This window comes from Myotis lucifugus, unplaced genomic scaffold, assembly GCF_000147115.1.
Source record: "Myotis lucifugus unplaced genomic scaffold, Myoluc2.0 scaffold_335, whole genome shotgun sequence".
Taxonomy (NCBI): Eukaryota; Metazoa; Chordata; class Mammalia; order Chiroptera; family Vespertilionidae; genus Myotis; species Myotis lucifugus.
The window spans coordinates 69,524-89,638 of record NW_005871383.1 but is presented as its reverse complement, the minus strand read 5'-3'; the positions used below and the strand labels follow the sequence as shown (position 1 = coordinate 89,638).

Below are 20,115 nucleotides of genomic sequence, written 5' to 3'. Positions count from 1 at the left end.
GCTACCCAGTTCAAGCCTCAGTTCATTGGGTCCCATTACAGCATATTGACTCCCTGACTCTGCAATAGAACTGCTTTTTCTTTTTAAATGTTCCTAGTTCCTTTCCTCGGTATTTTATGTCACACTAAGGTTTAAGAACAACCACGTCAGGGCTATTTCCCCAGAAATACAAAGTGTGCATTCCAAGGTTCCTTCCCTAAATGTTACAGCCGAGACGAGTGACTCACTTGCCGCACCCTAGTCCCAGTGCTACCCTTAGCACAGTGTTCCTTCCGGGGCCCCACCGCTGTTGAAAACTTACTAAGGGCTGAATTCACCTGGAGCCCCATCCTCTATTCTGGAAGTGACATTAGACGTGAACCATGGACTGGCCTTAACCAACAACCCAAAAGGCTGCAGAAAACCCTGTGTAGTCCTCTCCCAAAATGATGATCTGTAAGGTCAAATGCCTCCCTCCCCATCTTTTTTTGTTCTGAGAATAATCACTGTTAACAACCTCCCACTGACCTTAAAAGCCAGGTACCTTGGCCCCTGGAGAGATCTATGAGTTCACAGCCCTCCAGCCCAAACTATGGATTGGGTCCCCTGGACATGAGCAAGAAGGCAGCCAGAGGGACAGGAAGGCAAAGGGAACCAGGACCAGGATGAGCACAGGTGTCCCAAGTGCAAAAACTAGGGTCTCAAATTCAAAGGCCTGCAGGGGCCAAATAGGTAACATGTGATGGTGGAGCACATTAGGGAGTGGTGGGTCCTGTAGCGAAATGAAGAGTATATGCCTAAAGGGGGCAACAGCAATTTGGCTCCAGCAGCATCTGCTGTGCAGGAATGCTAGGCCAATACTGCCAGAATTTTTGGTTTTTCAAGAGAAGCCAGGAATGCCCTGGCCGGTGTGGTTGTTGGTTGAGCTTCCTCCCGTATTCCCGTCAAGGCACATACCCAGGTTTAGGGTTTGATCCCTGGTCAGGGCATGTGTGGAAGGCAGTAGATCGATTTTTCTGTCTCTCCCTCTCCCTTCCTCTCTCTCAAATCAATTTTTTAAAAAAGAAAGAAAACAGCATCAATTTTCTTCCTTTATTTTAAAAAGTCTAAACTTGTGTAAACATGAAATCTTTCAGTACTTAAGTGTTGGTAACAAGTTCAAATATCTAAAAACTCATTGGAGACCAAAGTCAATGCATGTGCAGTTAGACAGCGCCTGCTGGGCACCAGGCTGGAACCCTGGTGTAGACAACCGGGCAGGCGTGTCACAGACATCGGCAGTCAATCGGAGCAGACCGAACCCAGGCACCCAGCTCTGAGGCTGCTGGGTCAGCCTGAGTTCACGGCAACTTGGGCAACGCCAAGTGGTCCATCCCGCCAGGCAGGGCACACCTCCACCCAAGGGCAGGGGCCTGCCCTAGGGAAGGAACACCTCAGCCAAGCATACTGGGTCTTGGGCAAGAGGCTCCAGCACGGAAACTGAGGCAGAGCTGGCGTGACAGGAGGGCCTGCCATTGGTGCCAGTGCCCACACCAGTCTCCTCTGGCTGGGGAAGGCAGGTCTAGGTAGACCAGGCTCCTGTCCTGCTTATGGCTGCTCCATGCCCCTTGGGTGATCCCCTCCTCTCACCATGTCCAAGGGGCAGTGAGGAGGTCTCCCCAAGCCCTCGCAGTCTCGGGATTCTCTCCTTTCTACACTTTCCACATAGGAGGTCAGAGAGGGAGTGAACAGAGACCCCTGACCAGCAAGCTCTGGGTTCTGGACAGGACAGTGACTTCTGGACACTCTGCCCCTTCTGGACTTGCCCTGTCCTCACACCATCAACCAGGGGGCAAGGAGCCTGCCAGGGCCACAGCCAGGACCACCCGCTCAGACGGAGGGTCCTCAGGGAACCTGGCAGTAAGGCCTGACCAGGAGGCACGCACAGGCTCCTTCCCGTGTCCCTCCTTTGGACCTGAGCAGCGCGACCCCCCCCCCCCCCCCCCGCACCCCGCTCTCATTGTACTCAAATCTCCGCGCCTTCTCAGTGCCTGGGCCCCGCGAGGATTTCAGAAGCATCCTTACAACCTGGGTCCCTGTGAACTGCTCATGCCCAGGTTCCTGAGCACAAGCTTCTGTGTAACGCCACATACATTTCACTGGCTAATAAGGCTGGAACCCCTGGGAACAGGGCAGAATCACGAAGCAGAAGAAAAGAGGCTGGCACCAGGGGGACGTTTCCAGAATGTTCCAGAGCTGGCTGGCTTTAATTTAGAAAGAGCTTTGGCCATCAGCATCCAGGTGTAAGGCACATTCTCCATTACAAAGAGCCCTGTAACAGGGGGCTGGCTCTGTTCCCTGCTTTTACATGAAGAAGGAACAGATGACTTTCTGGCTTTTTTTTTTTTGTTTTTTCTTCTCTAAAAAGCAGTGAGTTTGGCAATAACAAAGCTCATGACACATCCTCACCAGATTCAAAGATTGCCCTGAAAGGTCCTCCCTTTTCCTCCTCAGTGAGGACATGGCACTGCCCCCCGACCGCTCGCACCCGAAATGTGTGGCAGCGGAGTAGACGCACCTGTCTGGCAATGACTATAAAAAATGCCTCCAAAAAACATTATCTCCGCTACAAGCAAAGGGGAATGGCTGCATGAGTCAGAGATAAAACATCTACTTTAGCAGCAAGAGGCAAACATCTACTTTAGCAGCAAGAGGCTGTGAGGGGGGTGGAGGGAAGGAGACGGTGTCCTGAGCGTCCAGGCCAACCAGGCCCGTGGGCATGACCAGGAGGGGCGGGTGGGGGACAGGGCCGAGGCTCCACGGGTTGTTGGCACTGGGGTTGGGGGCTATTTTGTGGGTTTGGTAGAAAGAGACAGACATTCTTTTGGCCTTTTCCTAGCATCACTGTTGCTGGCAGGTGGACAGAGTGAGCCACTGGTCACCGTTCAGTCGTTGCCACCACAGATCTTCAGCAGAATCTTCCGGTAATCCCCCGAGGTGTCCCCCTGTCAGAGAAATGGGTGCATCAGTCGAGGGAGACGTGGCCAGTCTGGGCCTCCTGGCTCCTCATTTTCTTCTCCCCCAAGTGCCCCTACAGAGCGGCAGGCCCATCCCAGGGAAGTGCCCTGTCACGCAGGTCCCAGAGTGGCCAAGACGCCCCCACTAGGCACTAGGGCCTTGACCATGCAGTTGGCCTCCCCCAGCCCCCTTAAAAAAACAGAAAGCTACAATCACCCCAATGTCAAAGTCAGAATCTGAAAAATAAACCCACACAAATTTTAAATGGTCAGACACACCGCCCAGGGCTAACTAATGGCGCCACTTTCCCCCGTATTTGTGTTGCGCCCGATGGGGTTTATACTGTAACAGTGGTGTGTCCCACTCGGGAAATGTGCCAGACTGACAGTGGGGGGCGCTGTATTAACTGGGCACCCAGTTCACACTGCTGTCCCTCCCTCTGAGCCCACAGGACTGACTTCAAAGTGCAGCCGCGCTTAGCTAATGTGTAATCAGTTCCTTCCTTAAAGGCAAGGCCTGTGGGGTCTTGCAAATGCCCACAGCTGCTGGCACAGAAAATGATACTTCGTGGCTAATTACTAATTCTCTTCTACAGAGAGCATCATCGTTACAGCCAGGGCAATGGAGTTAGCTTCTCCCAGCGACACGCTCAATAGTACATGATAATGGTTTGAAATCGGGACTTGGTCATGGTGACTGCAAGGCTCACGCGAGTTCGGAATTTAACTGTCAGGCCACGCAGACAGGAGTACGCCTGTCACACAGCTCCGCACACGTGACTGTCAGACCCGTACGCGTGTCACTTACAGGGACCTCGTTCAAGTTCACCACTCCCAGGGGAGCACAGCCCCTTGCCTTTCGATGGGGGATGGGTTTTGAGGGTTAAGGTAGCTGCTCAATCACACAGACCTCCAGCGCCAGGGCTGGGCTCCACGCTGCGGGACTGACCCGAGCCCTCTGCACCGCCCTCCCTACTGCTGAGGACGCGGGGTGCGGTGGTAGCAGGGAGGGCCTATTTGGGGCAACTGGATGAAGAAGTAAAAGCTGAGAGAGAAAGTGCAAGGTCCACAAACAAGACCCGGCAGAGGCCGAGGCCGAGCCGTGGGAGCTGAGGGAGGTAAAGGAGGCAGTGAGGGGGCAGGGTGCCTGCAGGCCCGTACCGTGATGTCGTGGTACAGCGACTTGCCGTACAGCCGCTTGTACTCCGTTCTGATGTCCAGGAGGTCAATCTCGCTGCGAGACACCATGATGCGAATCAGGGTCCGGTCCTTTGTTCCTGCTCCCTAGAGAGTCCACCGAGGGTGTGAGCAACGGGCCTCACCACCCCACCTTCCCGGGTCCTTGGTGCCCTCCTGCCTGAGGGGTAGCTCTCCCCATGCCTTCTACCAGGAGCGTTGGTCCCAGCCAGAGGTGAGGCTGACCCGCCACCCCCCGCCCCTCCACGGGGAAGTTGCGTACCCTCATGGCCTTGTTGAGCCTTTCAGCAAAGAAGGCAGGGGTGTTCTTGAGACATTTCACTGGAAGAGAAAAACACAGCATAACTCGCTCTGCAGGGAACAGTCCAGGGGGCCACCTCCTCCCCCTTCTCCTCCAGGTTCAATCAGCCACGGTCTCAGCTGCAGTTCTTTGGATAAACATGCAGGGCCTGGACAGCACCCCGGCCTCTTTCCTGGCACCAGCAGGGTGAGGAGCCGAGTAGGGTGACCCCCGCGGTGCTGCTCAGGTGGGAGGGGCAAACTGGAGATGCCGAGAACCTCGTGGAGAAAGGATGGCCGAGGGGGATGTCTCCCCAGAGTTCTCAGGCCATGAGGCCTACCGTAGGGGACACACAGAAAAGCAGGAGGGTTCGTCACCTCTCCCATCAGAAGCTCCAAGAAAAGCAAAGCAGAAGATGGACAAACCATGAGTTTCCCAAGTGGGTTTAAAGAGGGGCCAGCCCTGAGGGGCGGGACCTGGAACACTGGCTTCAGAGGGCAGGGGGCGGGCCTGCCAAGCGCACACCGTCGCCCGGGCGCTAGGCCAGCTCTCCTCCAGCGAGGCTGGTGTTGCTGTTGCAACCACGTGTTTCCATCACAAACATCTGACAACTGCCTGCGGGGATGTATTTTTAGAGGAAACTTGGCAGGACGTGAGTCATCTCTCCCAGCAGGGCAGCTGGTTGCTCTCCCACTAATGCCCACACTGCACGCCCTTCCCAGAGCTGCGCTTGAAATAGAAACAAGACACCTCCAGGCGGCTGGGGGCGCAACCACGCGGTGATGGGGGAGCAGGGCGACCTCCCACGTGTAGCCACTGGACTTGGCAATCTTGGGTCCTGTGGTTCTTTCACTGCTCTGCCTGCCCTCGACAGAGGATGGTGAGCACCCTGAAAGCTTACAGTGCATGCCAGTCCTGGCGGACATGCAGGCCCAGGACACCTACCCACGGCGAGCATGCCCTGCTCCAGGTCCCCGGACATCTCCCGGCAGATGCTCTTCTCAATGTCTCGGCCTGTCATTCGCTGATACTCGTTGAAAACTAGTGAGAAGAGAGAAGGAACACGTTGTGAGCTGAATTCTGTCGTTTTCCCTAAATTCCTATGAAGTGCTAGCCCCCAGTACCTCAGAATGCGGCTGTAGTTGGAGAGACCTAGGTACCTTTAAAGGGGTAATTAAGTTTGCCCTGGCCGGGTGGCTCACATACACCACCTTGGGGAAGTTGCGTACCCTCATGGCCTTGTTGAGCCTTTCAGCAAACAAGGCTGGGACCAGGGCTCTGGCTAGACGGCATGGGGAGTCACACCTCCTGAGTGGACCTCTTGCCATCCCAGAACCTCAAACACTTCTTTTTTTAAAAAAAAAAAAAAAATGTTTTTTATTGACTTCAGAGGACCCTGGCCTGAAATAACTACAAAGCTGAGCCCTGTGGGTTATGGTACTGTCTCCTTGTCTTTTTTTTTTTTAAACACATTTTTATTGATTTCAGAAAGGAAGGGAGAGATAGAAACATCAATGATGAGAAAGAACCATTGACTGGCTGCCTCCTACACGTCCCCTACTGGGGATTGAGTCCAGAACCCTGGCATGTGCCCTGACCAGGAATCAATCGCTCAACCACTGAGCCACACCCGCTGAGCCCATTGGCTGATTCTTGCATGTGCCCTGACTAAGGATCGAACCTGCAAGCGTGGGGCATTGGGACAATGCTCCAACCAACTGAACTATCCAGCCAGGGCCAAATCTCTTTTTCAGTTCGAGATCACCTGGCCATAGTCACATAGACCCAGACAGGATGTCGGAATAGATTTGTAATCCACTTTTAAGGTGAAGGGAAATGTTTTGCTCATTGTTTGCCTGAAATCTTGGCTTACCTTGATATTGCATTGTGTGCCCACCACCCAAAGTCAAATCATCTCCGTCACCATATACTTGGCCCCCTTTACCCGTTACTACGAGGAGGCGAAAGCCCCATGCAGAGAGGAGCTGCTGTTGTACCTTGTCTGCCCTGGTTACCTGGCCCCGGGAGGTCTGGGACTGCCTTACCTGCCACCAGGTGGGCCCGGCTCCGAGCGCACAGGATTGCATTGAACTTGGACTCATCTGTTCCCAGGCGGTTCTCCCCAGCTGCGTACAGATCCTGGACAGACAGAGGGGAAGATGGGCATGCCATGCAGGCTCACCCAGACACCAGGCCCAGGTCACCTACTGGAGCTGGGCAGAGACTCCGGGCCCCGCAGGCCCAGAGGAGAAGGGAACAGGGCCAGTGCCCCTGCTGTGCTCCATTCACTGTGCAAAACGGGACACCATCCGCACGTCCCTTCCCTGGCAACATCACGGATCCTAAAGCTGGGGGACTCAGACCCAGGAGAACCGAGGCCGACGGGAGCCAGGATGGGGCAGGAACTGCTTTAACCCAAGCAAGGGTGCAGCAGCACCCAGGGTAAAAGAACAAGGGGCCTCGGCCCGAGTCCTCGTTCACAGCCAACTTGCCGTGAGGCTCTCGGCAGGCCACTGGCCCTCTCAGAGCCTCGTTTCCTCATCTCTACAATGTGAACGTTGGATTAGGTTTGGGGTCACAAACCCAAAAGCCCAAAGGGCCACCTAGGTCACCTGAGGATACAGGGCCAGAGAGAGGTGGGAACCAAGGCTAACCACAGAGGGTGGCTACTTCTCAGCACCAGCCGAGTCCAGTGACCGAGCAATGCAGGCTCACTCTGCCAGGCCCACTGCACACGAGCAGCCAGATGCTGATTTCTAAGTGAAGTTCCCAGTTTTTCAGAGAAACATGTGAGATAAGTATGACAACAACTGATAAGTCAGTGACAGATGTGGAATTCATATGCGAGGCACTTCCCTGTGGTTGCATTGCCAGTATGTTTGCAAATGGGCAGAATCTGCATTTGCCTGTTAAGCTTTTGAAAGTGCAAGTCCAAAATATTTGCCAATTTGCAACCCCTGCAACAGGTGGCTCAAAAGTGCCTTCCAGCCTCAGGTAACAGCTTTTAGATCTAAAGGCACCAACATGCAGGGGAGAGGGTGGCCATCAGGGGCTCCAAGACCCCAGGTCAAGGGAAGGCAGGAGCAGGTCCAGGCCATGAAGGCAGAGCAGCAGACACAAGACCTTGAAACTGAGGCCACTCCCACATCAGCTGGGAAACGGCCCACACAGGAAACAGGAAAAAGGAATATTCCCACCGAGGCCAGAACCAGAGCCCGGAGCTATGAAACTGTCTGAGTCTAGAAATGGGGATGGGTGTCCCCAGCAGGGGGATGTTACGGCAGACCCTCAGGAGGGCATCTGGGACCAGGGGTCAGTGCTCCCTGCAGGAACAGAGCCAGGAGCTGTGCCCTTGTCCAGGCTCTGCCTCCACGTTTCTCTAGGCACAATGTCAACCTTTCTGAGTCTCAGAAAGCAAAATGGACCAGGTTGTAAGAGTGGCTCTTTTCCGACCCTAACAAGAGGGCACTCCACAGAGGTGCTCTTCAACCTGACCACTGGGGGAGACGGGAGACCACGGCAGTGCCTGGGAAGCCTGCGAGGTGTCAGGGGCAGTGACGAGGGAGAGGGATGGCCGCTCCGTCCACCAGGGAGCTGGGCTCTCACCAGACTGGATGCTCTGAATTCGTTCGTGGGAAACCCAAACTCCTCCAGAGGGGCACTCAGATGCCTGGACCAAGAGAGAATGGGGACTTGCCCCCTCTGTTCTGCAGTTCACACCAGACTGGGGACAGGACAGAATTCTAAGGCTGCACAACTAACGTGACAGCTGGTTTCCAGGCTCAAACCTTCAAAAGCTTCACAAGCAAATGTGGACTCTGCCCATTTGCAAACATCATGCATATGCAACCAAGAGAAGAGCCAGGTCACACGAAGTCCCACCTTCGTAACCGTGACCTACCAACCGCTCTGACGGTCCCCGTGGAAGCTCCCTCAGACAGGGAAACAAGCCCCGGGCGGGGACCTGCTCAAGGCCGCACCGCTGATGAGCAGCAGGGCCTCTGAAAGCCACAGCATCGGGATCCACTCCTGTCGGTTCTCGTTCCATCCCAGACCCCCTCTCTCAGGAAGCAAGGAAGTGGCCCCCCACCAGCCCAGGAAGCCCAGGCAGGTGCCTGATTGGCCACCACACTCACCTGGACATCTCTCTGGACGAGCGACATGTCCACATTTGTGCTTTCATCCCTGTTTCCCTGAAAAGAAACAGGCTGTGTGGTCAAGGCCACTCCCTGGAGTTGCCCCTCGCTCCCCATCCTTTCCCTCCCTGCCCAGGGAGGCCCCTCTCCGCTGCGTGGGAAAGGTACCTGAGAGAGAGAGATGAGGAGCCGCTGGAAGTGTCCTGACGTGTCGCTTCGTATGGCCTCCTCCAGGGTCTTTCTGAACTCTGGGGGACACACAAAGGCCCACCTTGTAGCCCGGTGGACAGAGCTGCCCACTGCAGACAGTCAACAGTGAGCACTGGCAAGGGAAGAGCCGGGAGTCCTGGGCTCGAGGAGACAGGTGGCCCACGTGGCTCTCCAGGGACACACATTGGGAAATCCTGGGGGGCTGTGAACGCCAGGCTGACCTGGCCTCTCGCCAGGCTTGGCCCAAACCATGCCCAAGAGGTTTCTCAGCCCTCGCTTCCTTTAGTCAGTGTCCTGTGTGCAAACAGCAGGCAGGGTTGGGTCTTGGACCAAAGCCCCATGTGCTGGTTGTGGCTGGGGAGTGAGGTGATGAGAATCCAGGAAGGAACAGAGGCCCTAGGAGAGGGTGTGGCCAGGCCTGGATCACACCGGGATCTGCGGAGGGCCTGGGGCCTGGGGCAGCCTACCTGCTTGGTAGGCTCTGCTCAGTTCCCGGATGTGGTCGTTGTTGCGGGAGGCGAGGATCTCGATCAGACAGGCTTCGTCTGTGCCAGCCCCCTGCAGAAGGCACAGCAAACCGCAGGTTTGTTACGCTCCCTCACTGGCACCCAGGAAAGAGCAGGCGCCGTGCCACTGCCCTGCTCCCCAGGGTACAAATCCCAGCAACAGAAGTCACAGAGCCCCTGGTGCTGCTGTCCCTCTGAGAGCAGCCATGCCATCCTCCGCAGCCCCAGGGCGGCACCAGGTGACAGCGACGTGATGAGGGACCACACGGAGGATCGTCCCCCTTTTACCCACCGGGAACCTGAGAATCAGAGGGGTAGTGACTTGTCCCAGGCAAAGTGGGTTGAGATGGGGACTCAGAATGTGTTATTCCAAGTTCAGCGCATGAATGAGATGAGAAACAACTGAGAGTGGGCATGTGGGAAAACGAGCCTCAGAATGGACCGTGGGCATCAGCAGACGTCCAGGGAAAGGCAGCAACAGTGAGGATGAGGGAGGATGGCAGGGACAGTGAGGGCGAAGGACAGGGCACCAGCCTGGCTTCTGTCGGTCTGAGTCCCCGCCCTATTGCTGACTAGCTGTGTAACTGTACAAACACCACTCAGCCCCTCTGGGCCGCAGCTCACCGGTCCATACAATGGGCAGCCACAGTCCCATTTCACAGATGCTCAAGGACACACAGCTAGTCAGTGACAGCTGACCCCACACCTGGTTGTTTCCAGCACCCCACAACCACCACCACCTCATGAATGGCTGGGGCGGGGGCTGGGCAGGGGTCCAGGGGCCCTTTCCAGGTGCCCTCCCCAATGCCTCCTGACCCCTCAGTAGAAGAAAGCACACGGGGTGTTTCAGGGGAGGCCTCTCCCTTCCAGCTCCACACCGAGGGCTCTCCCTCTCCTCCTGGGGGCAGGCAAGGTCACTGCGCCTCCCCACCTCACCTCTCCGCCACGGAGGAAATGTTGGATTCCTCCCAAAGCACCCCTCTCTGGGCTGCCCTGCCATCCACAGGGATCCCCACTGTGGGTCTGGGATCCCCTGGGGTGTACGGTATGCATAGGATTCTCCGCTTGGTCACAACTGAGAGGCTGGGCAGACACTAAACCAAACCGAGACATTCACAATCTGGACTCAGGAGCCGCTGGCTTCTTCTGTGGCTGGATCTCTGGTGGGCAAATGGACAGGGACCCTCGCCGAGCAGACGAGGAGGGAGCAGGAAGCAGACTGGACTCAGAAGCAACGGCGAGAGCTCCCGCCTGGTGCCTGCACGTGACACCCGTCCTATCTGTCCCCATGCCAGGCTGTTCCTCTCTGTGCTCATAACCGATTCCTCTCTGTTCTGCTTCAAGTGCCCCGGGTGCTTCTGTCATTTGCTAACGAATGAGGATGAGCCACCCGTGCCTCATACCCCTCTACAGCCCCAGCTCCCGCCACGCCGTGAAGATGGAGACACGTGGATGTTCCCTGACAATGAATGGCACTCGGCTTTCCTCTTGGGGAGTCATCGGAAGGTCCCCTTCCACAGCACTTAGCGTCCAGCCCGAGGGGCTGTCGGAGCCAAAATGACAACAGTAGCTGGTGAGCGGCTAAGACACACCACATGGTCCAGGCCCCCCCTGGGCTGTGTCCAAGTGTGAACACACACACATGCACGCTTACACACCTTGATGGCTTCCTTTATCTCGTAAACATCAAAGAGGATTGGGGTCTTCATCAGAGCCAAGATAGTCTTCTCGAAGTTTCCTGACAGTTCAGATTTCAGATCTTTGATCAGATCCTGATTGGATATTCAAACAAACAACAACCCTACTTAGAGACTCCACGGGTGACGAACAGGGACAACTTCACAGATGTGAGGAGGGAGCACTGGCAGAAAAGCCGACTCTCCACCCCAGCCCAGCCCTGCGGAACCGGAGCTGCATCTGAGCCCGTCCCCGGGGGGCCGTGGCACACTGATACTAGTCTACTCAATACTTACCCAGGTTTCACCTTCCAAAGATTCAAAGTTCAAAATATGCCCCTTGCATTTGTTCAGTCCTGAAAGCCTTTTCCTTCAAGCCCTTCTACCAGCCAAGCCTCCAGGGTGGCCATGAAGAGGGCAGGACAGCAGCCAGGTTCCCAGGAGGGGACCAGGCCAGGGGGAGGGAATACTTTGCTTAGGGGCTCAGTGATCATGGCAGCGCCGGGGCGAGAACCCCGATCTCTGGCGCCTGTCATCAAATCTCCGTTCCCTGTGGACTCCGGTTTCTCCCTCAGAGCATCGCTCACCCCTAGAAGGTGCCATCAGCCGAGGCCACTGGCTGGATGGGCAGCAGGAACACCTGATGTGCCTCACTGCCCCAGGGGAGAGCAGGGCTGTGCTGGAGGACGCCTCATTCAGGGGGACCAGCCTCCCTGGCCCTCCCCGGCACCCTCACCTTCCCATATGCTGTCTTGAAGGACAGGAGGATCTGCTGCCGCTGCTTGTTGGAGCGACTCCCCAGGCAGTCGATGATGGCCTGCTCGTCAGTCCCTGGAGAAAGAAGAGGTGGGAGTGGGCAGGGCTGGGGGTCGTGGGATGCTCTGCAGCTGGAGACCCCCTAGGCGTGGCTCCTCCCCTTCTGGGCACCCCAGTGCACCCCCACATCCATCTTTTCTCCACTACCACTAGGGCCAGGCTGCCTTGACCCCGCGACCCCAGCCCACAGAGCCACTGGGTAACTGCTTGGGGGATGGGGGTGGGGGATGGGTGAGCATTTGAGCCACTGGGACCACTCACCAAAGCCTTTCATAGCTTTCCGCAGAACCTCGGCGTCGCGCAAGGGGTCAAAGCCAGGAGCATCGGTGATGGTACCTCGCTTCCCAAACTGCTGGGACAAACAGACTTAGGTAAGATGCTGTATCCCCAGGTGCGACTGCCCACCCGACTCTGGGAATGACCTGTTCTCTGAAAGTTGGGGTAGCTGAAGGAGCTCACAATTAACAGCACAGAGGAACCCACTGAGTGGTCCTATGTGGCCATTATCTGTCCTGCGTCCTGGTACTGACGCTCTGCCTGGCTCCCGTGGCTAGGAGCCCATCTCCAGCTGAGTCCTGATGCTGAAAATCGGCCCTACACCCAGGTCCTGGGGGCTGGCCTGGGCTCCTGCTGAAGGGGAGGCCTCAGGCACAGGAGCCACTGGCTTCTCCTCGATGCCTTACCACCGAAGCATCATCTAATGGCTGGTCCACGGAGCACCTCTGTGCAAATTAGAAAAAGGTGACTCCTCTGGGGGGATGCTGGTGCCCACCCTTCACGATGGTCCAGCAGCCTGACTACCTCCTGGACCAGCACCAGCTCCTGGCACCTCTTCTAGACTCTACAACCTGCTGCTGCCGCCTCACTTCTTCCTGACACTGGCAGCCGTGCTCCCAGCACACTTGAATTTCCCTGCCTCAGCCGTCTCATGTGGGCTATCTTCTGTGGCTAATGCAGACTGATTTTAACAGTTAAGGAGATAAACTCAGAGTTAAGGAGATAAACTCAAGAGAAGAGATGAGGTGGAAGAGAGGAAGGGAGGGAGGGAGAGAGGGAGGGAGGGGAGCAGGGCAGGGGTGGGGGAATGTGAGGGGCAAGGAAGAGAGGGGACCCCTGTCTGAAAATAGTCATCAAGCACATAGCACTAGCATTGCACTTTGCTGGGGTGGCCATGTAACCATGACAATGAACTCGAGGCTCTGCAAACACAAACTGCTCTCCCAGAGGAGCCAAGAGCAATTCTGAAGGAAGGGCCAACCATCTTCCCTACACGGAGGTTTTACAAATCCTCTCAAGTGAGTGGGATGGGAGGTGGGGGCCCATCCAGGAGCTGAAGACTCAGAGCTGTTGGGCATAAAACCTGAGCCCAGGCAGTAAGTAAACAACACAGAGGAATGAAGAGCACCCGGGACATTCACGCCAACTCGCACTCAGAACATCTAACCAAACCGGGAGACAGGGCAGCTCCCTGCTCTTCAGGAATTCAAACCAGGGCTGGGGAGTCTGAGAAAGTGACACTCTGTTAAAACAAGAAGTAGTTACAGCCCTAGTCGTGTTGGCTCAGTGGATAGAGCGTCAGCCTGGGAACCGAAGGGTCCGGGTTCGATTCCGGTCAAGGGCATGTTCCTCAGTTGCAGGCTCCTCCCCAGCCCTGGTTGGGGCACGTGCAGGAGGCAACCAATCGATGTGTTGTTTCTCTCACATCGATATTTCTCTCTGTCTTTTCCTCTCTCTTCCACTCTCTCTAAAATCGATGGAACAATAGCCTCGGGTGAGGATTAAGACAAGACGTTATAACTGGAGGACTGAGCCCTGGCCTGTCCACCCACACCCCCCAGCCACACCCTCCTGGCCTCGCTGGCAGGACACTGGGCCACGCGTCTTGGGCCTTTGGAGCCAGGCTGGGACTGAGGGTAGCACAGGGCTGGCACTCACCTGAGATGGGGGCACGGCAGGGGTGACGGTCCCGGACCCTTGATATGCTGGGTAGCTTGGCACCGGCTGCTGGTGCTGCCCAGGAGGCGGCATTGGTGACTGCCCAGGGTAGGTCATTGGCGGCTGCCCAGGGTAGGCTCCTGGGGGCTGCTGTCCGGGAGGCGGCATGGGCTGGCCTGGCACAGGGGCCCCTGGGTATGCCGGGTATGAAGGCATCCCAGAGGGCGGGTTTCCGCCAGGGGGCGGGTACATTCCATACGGAGGAACAGGCTGCTGGGTGGAAGGGGGCTGCCCAAAACCCCCAGGGGGCAGAGGAGGGTAACCGCCCCCAGGGGCCCCAGGGGCGCCAGGGTACAGGTTTGGCACGTTGGCTCCTCCGAACGTCCCGGACATGTTGGCTGCCTGAAAGTCCACAAAGCAGAGAAGAGCCCAAGACTAACGAGGAGGCCAAGCAGGGCCCAGGACAAACCTGCAGACCACACGGAAACACCCAGGGGACAAAGTCCAACCAGCCCCCTGTCAGGGGGAGAGGGAGCCCTCCCTCCTCCCTTCCCGCCCTGAGCCTGCAGGCCCCCGGCGCTGCCCTCGGAGCCCGAGCACCTGACACCGTCCCACCACACACCACCTGCACTGCTGACCCCCACCTGCTCTTGTGCCCAAAACCCCCACACTGGCTCTAGCACCGCATGGTTACCATGGCAACTGCCCATCTCTTCCCAGTGGTAATCAGTACTCCAGGGCTAAGGCTGTGGTGTGTTTCATCCACATATCCCAGTACCCAGGATGGGCCTGGCACATATTAGACTGCCCACTGGTTACACTATTTACATGGAGCATACATTTGCTTAGATTACAAAGTATACGATTTTAAAAGCAAATCAACAAGGAAAAGTAGCATGTTACCAGGAACCCACTCCCAGGCCCAAGCAGAACAGCCACCCACACATACGTACACACACTCACATTCACACACACACTCACACATACACACGAAGATGGACATTTGTACACGGCACATGCACGCACATACACATACCCACCCTCACCTCCCTGCCGGCCCTATTCTGAGCTCATACAAAAGGCGCTCAACACATTTGAAAAAGGCACCACCCTACCCAACCCCGAAGAGCCGGAAAGGAGCTAACAGACTGTGCGCCCAGTGCGTTCCCCTCCCTGCTTTTACAGCTGGGCAGATGTAGAGGCAGAGAGGGACGGTGAGCAGGTGAGAGCCCTGACAAAAACCCCTATGTCCTAAGATGCTCCTCAGTACACTCAGCATCCACGGTAACACACACAGCCCCCCTGACACCCTGGAAGCCAGCAGCCTCACGCCCTGGCCATGCAGGAGTGGGCCTAGGCAGCCCAGCAGGAGGGCTGGACTCACCATTCCCGAGAGATAGTCCTGGTTGAACTGCCCTGCGTAGTTGGCCACGTTATCCAGCCCAATAGGGGGCATGTTGGGCTGGGGGTAGCCAGCACCTCCCCAGGCACCGCCACCTGAAAGCAACACCAAGCCCGTTAGCCCCTGGTCAGCCCCCCAACAGGGAAAGGCAGAGACGGCAAGCTCCCAGGTGGCCCAGGGGCAGGCCAAGCAGGGTCTCGGAGACAGCACTACAGACCACACAGAACCCCCAGGCAAGCAAGTCTAGCCCAGTCCCACTGCCAGAGGAAAGGAAGAGGGGGCCTTCCTCTCCGTCCAGGAAGGGAAGGGGCGGTTCAGCAACACTCCCAAGCCCTCTGTGGGGTCCTGAGGATGCAGGAGGTCAAGGGCAGATCTGCCCCGCCCAGGCTCCCATCGTAGAGCAAGAGTGCAGACACAAGGACAGGTCATTTTAGGACAATGTGCTGAGTCCACGACAGCAGGAGCTCAGGGAGCACTGAGAATCCAGGGAGATGCAAACGCATGGTGAAGGGGGAGGCTGCCACTGTGGCTGTTTGCTACCGCGAGTCTGCAAGAGGCAGGGAGGAGCAGGTTGGAGGAGGAAAGGAGATGGGCCTGAGTCATGTTAAACAGACACCGTCCTTGTGGGGACAGTGGGGGACATCAGTGAAAAGCCCAGCTCTGGAACCAGCAGAACCAGGGACTGTGTCCTGGGGCGGGGCACCCACCACCGAAGTTCCGTTTCCTCTGGGGACAAGGGGGGATAATAACTAGTGTTTGCTTCAAATTGCCGTGCTGAGGCCGTTAATGCCCATGCAGGGCCTAACTGGGTGCCCAGGGCGCTATGGTACCGCTGTCACTGACAAGCAGCACGCAGCTCAGCTGGCGTCATCATGCCGGCTGCTGGCCTGTTAGATGCATTTCTGTTCTCGGCAGCAAAAGGGCCCTGGGGCCTCCAGTTTGGCTTTTGCGCTGCAGAGCTCCAGACACTCAGGACAGAGCCTTCCCGAGTCACCTGCCTGCTCTCCTGCTGCTCAGACGATAGGATTCCTACTAGAGAGGGACTCCGGCCAGCGCTGGCAAATCAGGACAAGGGCTTGCTCCGAGCGCAATGGCCCAGCTCCACCGATGAGCCAGCAGCTGAGGCCTGACCTTCACCAGGTGATGAGGGAGGGAGTCCAAATGGCCTGTGGGGCCCTCAGTGCTCAAACTCCAGAGCCTCAGCTCTAGAGAAATGAATGTGCCCAGGGGTGAGGGGCATCACAGCTGAGGCCGCTGCAGGATGACCAGCCTGGAATGGTCCCTTCTCCCCTCTTGTCCCAGGAGCCCTCGTTTCCCTCCTACCCTGGGGGCCAGGCCAGAGAAGATGACCTCTAGGTATGCAGAGCAGCACTGCAGCTGGTGCAGCCGCAGAACACCTGCCCCTCAGAGACCGCCTTCACTGCCCCCCACCCCGCACCCTGCAGGGGGACCCTGCACTGCAGGACCCTGCGCCCGGAGCGCAGAAGTGACAAGTCACCTGACAGCTCCGAGGACACCATGCCAGATGCTTTAGCTGGCTCTCTTGTTAGCATCTGAGACAGCCCAGTGGGAGAGATCCGTGAAGCCATTTGTAAAGGAGAAGCCTTTGCCCACCGCTATCAGCTAACAAGTCACGAGACCTGGTCCTGGCCTCCCAGAGGCAGCTTCAAACCCAGGCTCTCCTGCCTCAGGTTCCCTGCCCTCCTCCAGCCGCCACCCCACCTGGCTACACTGTGGGGGACAATCTTATTCCTCCCCTCCCCACACACACGCTTACCTGGTGCAACTGGAGGGTAGCCGCCTGCGGGCGGGGGGTAGCCTGGGTAGCTCATGGTCAAATCTGAAAGGAAGAAAAAAACCGCTCAGGCTCTGCCGGGAGCTCCCACCAGCCTAACCAGAAACTTGCCGGGAAGCCACAAGCCACAAGCCACAATCCAGGCCCCTGCAGGAGAAATTGCATCAGTCTGGACTGTGGCAACCAGTTTACCCTCTACCTGCCAGGGCCTCCAGCTCAGGCACACCCACACCCACACCCACACCCACACTATAGGACTCGCCACCCACGAGCCGTGGGCTTCCCTGAAAACCCCTTCCACCTAAGCTTCACTCCCACCTCTCTCTCTGTCTCCATCTTCCAGTGCCCTTATCACCATCCATCCAGCAGGGGGCCAGAGCCCATCTCCCAGTGCCCAACCTGCGAAGCTCTTGTGGCAGCCCACCCCCTCAATCGGCCCCAGGCTACACTCTCATTCTCCAACCTCTGGTTCACCCCTCAAGGGAACCTGGCAGGAACCATTGTTCCAGAAACAAGGAGGGACCTCAGGAGCTCACCTGATCCAGGAGGGGGAATCAGGCAAGTGAGGCAGCACCATGCTGCTCCTAAGATGAGGCCTGGAGCTCAGCAAGGGTAAGCGACTTGCAGATCAGAGGTAAAAGGAGGAAACAGGCCTAGAAGCCAGGCCGCTGTGAATACAGACCCCTCTGCCGTGCCCCATGCCAATTAAACTGCCCAGGAGCGACACGATCTGCCGTGATATCAGCCACTCAGCCACTCTTGCTAGCCAGTGGCTGCTGCGGTTTGCAGAGAGTGTGACGAAACCTGTAGGCCCCTAACAATCACACCTGCTGGCCCAGTGAGCTGCTCCTTCCATGCTGGGCCCCACTGGCTCCCAAATTGCAGGGCACCAGAACCACCTGGAGGGCTTGTTCAACACAACAGTGGGCTCCACCTACAAAGTCTGCATTTCTCACAAGTTCCCAGGTGATGCTGCCTGCTGGTCCAGGGCCCCACTTTGAGAAACTGCTACCTACCTATGAGATTCTAGTTACTCTTCTTAGCTGTGTTGGAGAGCTGGGAATGCATTTTCATGGGGGCTGCAGGCCTTTCTTACGGTACTACCGGTCCCCACAGGGTGGGCCTGGTTCTTAGCCCGATGGCTGAGGTCATTTGTTTTGGACTATGGGCCCAGCGGTGACCGTAGGCAAAGCAATCTTGAGGCCAGACAATGGCTAAGTGACCTTGGAGAGAGCTAGAACCGGCTACCTGCAGTGTGGACCACAGACCCCTTTCCTTGTACACAGTGGTCTGAATGTCAAGACCCCAATGGGGCTGCCCTAAGGCTGCTTCATCTCCCTGTGGCTGGTGAGTGGTCAACACAAAGCCCTCCAGGTCCTGCCCTCAGCCTGACCCTCTGCCAGGACCTCAGACCTTGCTGGTGTGGAGGTCCCGGGGATCTGAGTGATGGGTGAGCCGGGAACCTTCTGGTGGGAGGAAGAGAGAACAGGCGAGCTGCAGCTGTGTCCTGACATCCTTCTCTCTGGAGACTTTACTATGCAGAAGCTTTGGGCGCCAAAGACCCCTGTCCACTTCTCGTCTCCTCCCAGAGCAATGAAGCCAAAGGGCCACAGCCACAGCAAGGTGCAGAAAAAAACCACCACGAAATCAAGAAACTACCGTTCCGTACCCCAAATAAAATTCAGCCAGACCAAAGATTTCAATGCAAGAAGTGGCCCCAAACCCCAAAGATATAAAATTAACGTTCTGCATGATAAGAAACAAATAAGGAAAACAACATAAAGACAAGCGAGCCGAGCCAGTGTGGCTCTGTGGCTGGACACCGACCTATGAACCAGGAAAGTCATGGTGAGATCCCAGGTTGCTGGCTTGATCCCCAGTAGGGGGCGTGCAGGAAGTACCGATCAATGATTCTCTCTCATCATTAATGTTTCTATCCCTCTCTCCCTCCCTCTCTCTGAAATCAAAGAAAAACAGATATCTATATATTTTTAAAAGACAAGAGAAATGACAAACTTAAGAAAAATGTTTTATAATAAAAAGACCACTAGAAAAACTCAAATGATGTGAGCAGGCAATTACAGAAAAGGAACTAAAGATTAAAGATGTTCACTCTCACTATATGCTGAGAATCACCAATGAAAAGTACAGCCATGTCAAATTTTAAAACGACACCCTCTTTGACCCAGAGACTGGACTTCTGGAAGTGCACTTCGCAGGCACATTGACACCGTGGGAGGGGACATCCGCACAGGGCGATTGCAGCACTAGTTACAACAAACCCCTACATGTGCCCTAAATACATCGCAACTGAGTCATACAATGGATACTCTAGCTACTTTTAGAATTAGCCAGCTCTATATATGGGGATATGAAATGATCACCGTTATTAATCAAGGTATAATATTAATATTTTTTAAAAGAAAACCTACACATACAAACTTAGTGGTGTGTGTATATATACACACATGCACAGAGGCCATCCCTGGAACAATAAACAAGAAACTGGGTAACACTGGTTGCCTTTGGAGAAAAAAGTGGAGGCAGAAATGAAGCTTACTGTTTATATTTGCATTTTTTACCACGTAAGTATTGCCTATTAAAAACAACTTTAAAAGGGCCCAATTCAGGTGGGGATTTCTGAGCTCACTGGAGGCTGCGGCTGTTCTTGCAAGATTTGTATAACACACAGGGTCCATTCAGTCCAAGACAGCCCCTCTCTGAGCCTGGGGTTAGCATGACTGTATAAATATACCAGACTCGGGCCTGGACCCGGACCGCTGGTGTCCCCTGCCTGGGTGTTCCCGCCTGGGTGTTCCCGCCTGGGGCAGGGCAGCAGGTCAGCCTCCACCTGCCTCCAGGGTGCTTGTTCCCACGTGGGCTCGTCCCCAGCAAGAGCCAGGATATCCCCTGGCAATGAGCTCTGCCCTAGGTGCCCGCAGGTCGGGTCTAATCCCACGTCCAAGGAGCAGTCCTTCCTCTCGGGGTCTCCCTCTCTCCCCCAAGACCTCCAGGCTTCCCCTCCTGAGAACAGTCATTTCCCCGTCACCTCAGGGCTATGACCCACTCCCTTGTTTTCTCAGAGGCCCGAGGTGTGGTCTGGAGAGTGCAGGGCGGGACCATCCTCTCCTTCCCCCTCCCACCTCCTGTACTGGCAACACTGGGGTGTTCTGGATCAGACCTGAGG

At 56.2% G+C, this 20,115-nt stretch overlaps 1 protein-coding gene across 1 annotated transcript; it reads right to left on the bottom strand.

Moving 5' to 3' along the window:
• Positions 1–2,846: 2,846 nt before the first annotated feature.
• ANXA11 (annexin A11) lies at positions 2,847–17,043 on the bottom strand. The gene is made up of 14 exons (XM_006100972.3): positions 16,911–17,043; positions 15,116–15,228; positions 13,732–14,133; positions 12,058–12,145; positions 11,717–11,811; positions 10,963–11,076; positions 9,266–9,356; positions 8,757–8,836; positions 8,589–8,645; positions 6,498–6,591; positions 5,398–5,493; positions 4,435–4,493; positions 4,137–4,259; positions 2,847–2,963 (listed from the first exon to the last, which is right to left on the bottom strand). Exons 1-14 carry the CDS (start codon positions 16,963–16,965, stop codon positions 2,904–2,906), a joined length of 1,527 nt encoding a protein of 508 aa, XP_006101034.1. The 5' UTR covers positions 16,966–17,043; the 3' UTR covers positions 2,847–2,903.
• Between the last annotated feature and the right edge of the window lie 3,072 nt (positions 17,044–20,115).

Coding starts and splice junctions, on each gene's coding strand:
- ANXA11 (XM_006100972.3), bottom strand. CDS start 16,965: ATGAGCTACCCAGGCTACCCCCCGCCCGCAGGCGGCTACCCTCCAGTT. Junction 12,146..13,731: donor CTGCCGTGCCCCCATCTCAG/GTGAGTGCCAGC, acceptor TTGTCCCAGCAG/TTTGGGAAGCGAGGTACCAT. Junction 11,077..11,716: donor TCAAGACAGCATATGGGAAG/GTGAGGGTGCCG, acceptor ATATCCAATCAG/GATCTGATCAAAGATCTGAA.